Consider the following 5,307-nt stretch of genomic DNA (forward strand, 5'->3'; position numbering starts at 1 on the left):
CGTCTAGTTTCAGTATGACGAAAGATTTTGTTGCCGCAGGTTCTGGTAACGATGACATGGACGATGGCAACGAAATCGATACTCTGAGGACGAACGTTGTCAACTATCTAGAGAAACCGTGTTCCGACCCGGTGACAAAGTGCGACAAAATCGACAAACTCCACGCCCTGTGGCAAGAATCCGTAGCAACATTCCCCGAGGAATCCGCCAAGTTGTACGTGAACGATCAATCACCGCCGAGCTTCTGCGCGAATCACTACGAGAGTCCTATCAAATTGAGAAACACCAGCGTCACCAGCAACAGCGAGAACGATCTAGCCACGCCGACGAACGAACGTTCGCAATCCTACATCGACATGGAAGGCAAGAAATCCTCGGAAGTAGAAACGGAGACAGAGACAGAAGTAGAAGAACTACTTGTCTTCGCCAATAGAAACGAAAATAACGATGAAGCTCGCTCTAATTGAGGAAGTGAGACGCGTGAAGACCAGAGGGTGAAATATCGATGATCTAGAAATTCGAGAAGACAAATCGCGTCTTTCCTTCGTTCGAGAGGAGTATCGTCTAGCGTACGACGAGTATGCCATTACGAAACGAACGGGAACGTGATCGTTGAAACGATCGAGAGCAACAAACACCTTCGATACTGTGCCTTCTTTTTCTTTTTGTCGGGCATACGTGTCGCATATAAGAATACGAAACGATGAACTTTGCAACGCTAGAAAATCAGAAAAAGATGCGGATAGCGTACGTCCAAATAGATAGATCGGCGCTTCAGGAGATAAGAGCTGAAGAACGGTATACTAACGGTGATAGTATATAATATGGAAATCGATATACAACATTACATTTTCATGTAAACGGCCAGGTCTTTGTGTAATTTATACTAGAAATTATTAACGAGTCCTTTTACTCAAGACGCCTGTCACAGCTTTATATACTCTTGGATTTTTACGATACAGAGTGTTCGACGAACGATGCTCGAAGCTATCCAAATTGCCGAAACAAACCTTGATGGAAATTTTCCTATTCGTTTCGTCATTTATGTGCTAACAAGCGATTGGATTGAAACGAACGAAAAAGAACAAAGTAAATAAATGGCTTCTCATTGACGAAAGCTACGTTCCTAAAGGTTGACTAACGTTTAATTAACTCTGTAAACGCCTTCCAATAATTTCACGATCAATCGTGTAACAAATGATCGAACGAGAAACGAAAGATCGTAATGATTAATATTAATTACTAAAATTGTCAAACTTTTAAACTTCCAGTTAAATCCTTCTTCGCAGCGGCTTCCAGCTTTTAACATTCATTTTATGGTGAACCGTCTGTTAAATAATTGCACGAAACGGTGATTCGACGATACACTCAAAGAGGCGGTAAACTTGAGTATCCTAGTTGTTGGTCGATGTAATCGTATTCGAACAAGACTGCTTTTTTATACCTCGGTGAATGAATTCACCCCTTTTTGGTTTACTTGTACAAAGCAGCGCATTCCATTTCGTTGTATTAATTAGCCACTTGCCGTTTATGACGCAAGCGTTCAAGTACAAATTTAGTTATATAACACTGTATATTTGCTTACTTCCAATGGATCGAATAGTTCTTAGCACGATCAGGCACGTGCCATGTGAATTCCAACTATTATCATTATACCATCGTTAATATCGTGTTAAAATATACACGCGTGTGCAATGTATGCATACGTAAAAAGATATATATTTAATATACCTGTGACTCAACGAATGGAGAATTGTAAGACGTAACTCGCAATAAATGGACACGAGGGGCTGTATGGTAACAAAAAGGAAACTGGCGTTTATTAAATTAAATCGGTATATATATAAAAAAAAGTCTTACATCTTAAAAAATTACCTAACTTACGCAAGTAAAATTTGTTCACAACGTTATGAATAAAGGATGTACTTGAAACGAAGTCACAAGTTCAATTCGTCGATACGAAACGAGCACGTATCGTCCTTCGAAGATTCACGAGTACATACTTCCTCACCTTCTCCACCTTCTCCGAGCAAGTTTAATTCATCGATATTTGTTGCAAACGATTGAGACACTGCGTTATCATCCAGCACAGCTGACGTCCGATTATTTGCTATTTCCGTCCTTTCCAACGTTAAAAGGCTTTCTAAAACACCAATATGTGAGCTACGCTACGAAACGTTCGAACTAACTAAATTAGCGATCGATTACGAATCTATAAAGAACTGACCAGTTTCTCGTTCGTCTTTCGCAATGTTCGCATCTTCCTTCAGAATCTCGAGTTTCGCTAATTTCACGCTGTCCAGAAATTCCTGGTCGGATACCGAGGAACATTTTACGCGTTCCACCTTGTGAATAATTTTTACTAATTTAGGCAACTCTTTTGGCAAAGAAAGTCTCCTCAAATGCCTTGTTTCCTCGGGCACATCGTCCGATTTACAATACGGCAATTGCACGATATAATAGCGCTTTTCTTTCTCCGACTGATTCTCTTTGACCAGTCTCAAAAGATAATTACCGGTGTTTCGATAAATAGCCGATGCCGCAGGCTTCTTAGGCGGCGGAGAAGTTGCGATAAGAACGACGTCTGCGTTTCGAAACGCAGCATCGCACCAACATTCTGGACCCTACGTTACAAACATAACAAACCAAAAGATAAACATTTCCGTGGGAAAACGTGGAGCCGTTTGAAATAAATAGTCCCGTTACTGGCACTAACTTTGTCCGTGGTATCCGTAACGTCGAGCATGTCTATCATGGCGTTAACGTCGCAAATTCTTAAATACTTTGCAAGCTCGATCATTACATTGATATGCGACAGTCGAGTCGGTGAGTAGACTAACAAACATTTCGGTATCCCTTTCCTTTTCAATACTTCTACAAAAGAGTACGAAGCAAACATATAAATTTCAATGGCCACTCTGTATTTACAAAAATATTTTGCAAACGTTGCAATTTTACCCTTTTTATACAATTTGTAAAGATGATAAAGGACGTACAATATCACGGGCGGTATCCACACAGTGCTAATAATCATGATCAATAAACGATGAGACGTTTCCTCTGGAAAATACAATTGCCGTAATGCTTAACAACCACGTCAACAAGAAAATATTTTCAGATAATACAAACGCGCATAGGAAATTTCTTTTTGCTTACGTATAATGATAAAAGGCGTGGTGCTGTTCACGCATCCATAGTCGCCACACTCTGAATGCATGGGAGCAACTTTAAAATAAAACACGCCGGTGTGCGCGGTAAAATTGTAGCGAAAATCTTGTTCGCTGGTCATATTGAATGTTTTCACGAAATCCGTATCGTTGTTTATCAACCAAATTTTATACCCTGTTACATTATATACTTCTGGCAGTGGTTGCACGTGCAACGAAAGAAGAGGAGCATAAGAGACATCTATATATACAAATGGTCTGTATTCCTTTATACTTACACCTTCTCCTGAGATAGGACAGATTTAAGAGGAACCATCAATATCGAACAAACACACGACCGCTCATTTTCTTTCGATGAAAAATATCTGTCCTAAACACTCACCGATAAATCTGTGCACAGGTACATTGAAAACGTATCTTTTGCTATAGTTATACTTTTCTCCTGTTACGAGATAATCTAACCGGTATGGAACAGATTCGTAAGATACATCAGAAAATGGACAAGAAATATACAATTCTTGCGGTACTGGGTTGGTTTCGTTCCCATAAAGTTCTATGTACCTACATGCTGATTCGTTCTCATCAAGTAAACTTTGATAACGTGTAACAAGTCCTATTTAATAATAGAGAAGAATTTCAAGTGGCAGAATAGAATCACTTTACTCTATGATTCTTACCATGAAAGTCCACATTGGTAACGCTTAAGTTGAAAGCTGTTAGTTTATACCCAGATTCCTCATACGTGTATGAACGTAAATTAAATTTGGCTGCTGTGCCATCCGCTGGATAACGACTATAACCTTCGAACGTGAGTTTGGTGCAATCTATCGACAAGAAAAGCAAGTAATTCGCATACCTATCTCGTGATTCCTGACTCCTATCTTGTACATTAAAAATACATGCTGCACCATATAAGTCATCACACTTTTAATCACTACAGCCGATGCTGAATGCATTTAATGAATATATCGTACCTCCTTTCCTTTGAACTTTTGTCAATAGACATTGGAAACCAGGAGTAGCAACTAATTTTGTCTGTAAAATAAACAGACAATTTAACCTAATAATAAATACTCAGTCTAGATACAGTGACTACAGTAGAGCCTGATAACAAGGTATTTCATTGGAAAAAGAATATATGTCAACACTTTTTGTAACAACTATAGACATTTAGAAATTCGAGAAACTAGTTGTAAAGGACTTGAAAGAATGAAAAATTACCACGTTCTGACAGTAGTCTGGATAACAATACATAGCTGCGACGCTTCTGCTCAAGTAACAAAGAAGCATCGCAAGATTGACAAGTCTCCGCATTGTAAGGTTAGAGTTACGAATCAACCACATCTATTAAAAAATTTGATCGAAGTAAACATATTTATGTTACACCCGACATCAACGATTGTCCCAACTTTCCATATCTTCACGATAACACATTACATTCAATCACAACGATTTACATTTCCTCAAAAACTACGATTTTTGCACAATGTAAACTAACGAACACGCTTTCTACGTGTTTGTCTTTAAACACGCACTCTACCGAAGAATAGCACAACCTCGCGTGTTTAACATGCTTTTCAACACAGATGATAATAATGTGTCAAGTTATTCGTGATAAGCTCGTTACAAACGAACCACTTATCCTAAATTACAAGAAAAAATACTTGAGAAACAAAGAACGAAGATTCGTTTGTGAATCATCGTCTTTTGTCGTATAAACCCATATAAAGCGAGTCAGAAAAAGATGATTAACACGTTGGTTGGCACGATGGATATAGATAATCCACGTTACTAAATTCTTTAGATATATTATTCAAAATAAGATATATTATTTTATGGATTAAGAAATTTCCAACAATGTAAATGATTTAAATAACAATAATATTAAATAGATAGACAACGTACTATCTAATTTAAAAAAGAAAATTTTATAGAATATTTGCGCATTTTTTTCTGATAATGTTATCTAAATCGTTCACATTGTTGAAAATTTGTTAGTCCATGAAGTAAGAAAGATATTTGGCAAAATTACATATCATAGCGTAGTACATTTCAATCTTTTGCGGCTCTCAGGACAAAATATATAAAATCCACGTGACAGTCACCGTGTTAAGGTACGTAGCAACAGAAATAGTAATTA

General features: G+C 37.8%; 2 protein-coding genes across 3 annotated transcripts in view; one reads left to right on the forward strand and one right to left on the reverse strand.

The window, feature by feature from the left end:
- Positions 1 to 1,932, forward strand: part of LOC122566208 (proto-oncogene tyrosine-protein kinase receptor Ret) — a 33,745-nt gene extending 31,813 nt beyond the window's left edge. For both annotated transcript variants that reach the window (XM_043723145.1, XM_043723146.1), the window contains exon 19: positions 40 to 1,932. In XM_043723145.1, the coding sequence (XP_043579080.1) occupies positions 40 to 467 (428 nt within the window). In that variant the 3' untranslated portion in view covers positions 468 to 1,932. The remainder of the gene's footprint in view (positions 1 to 39) is intronic.
- On the reverse strand, positions 1,931 to 5,159 carry LOC122566210. The gene is made up of 9 exons (XM_043723152.1): positions 4,389 to 5,159; positions 4,142 to 4,202; positions 3,845 to 3,991; positions 3,550 to 3,780; positions 3,157 to 3,453; positions 2,959 to 3,060; positions 2,717 to 2,874; positions 2,228 to 2,624; positions 1,931 to 2,143 (listed from the first exon to the last, which is right to left on the reverse strand). Exons 1-9 carry the CDS (start codon positions 4,509 to 4,511, stop codon positions 1,938 to 1,940), a joined length of 1,722 nt encoding a protein of 573 aa, XP_043579087.1. The 5' UTR covers positions 4,512 to 5,159; the 3' UTR covers positions 1,931 to 1,937.
- Positions 5,160 to 5,307: the final 148 nt, after the last annotated feature.

This window comes from Bombus pyrosoma, linkage group LG3 (assembly GCF_014825855.1).
Source record: "Bombus pyrosoma isolate SC7728 linkage group LG3, ASM1482585v1, whole genome shotgun sequence".
NCBI lineage: Eukaryota > Metazoa > Arthropoda > Insecta > Hymenoptera > Apidae > Bombus > Bombus pyrosoma.

Bases quoted from the DNA above. Each gene is read 5' to 3' on its own strand.
- LOC122566210 (XM_043723152.1), bottom strand. From the start codon at position 4,511: ATGTGGTTGATTCGTAACTCTAACCTTACAATGCGGAGACTTGTCAAT. The intron at 3,781-3,844 runs GTAAGAATCATA...ATTATTAAATAG, and splicing joins TACCAATGTGGACTTTCATG to GACTTGTTACACGTTATCAA. The intron at 2,144-2,227 runs GTCAGTTCTTTA...TTGGTGTTTTAG, and splicing joins GAAAGACGAACGAGAAACTG to AAAGCCTTTTAACGTTGGAA.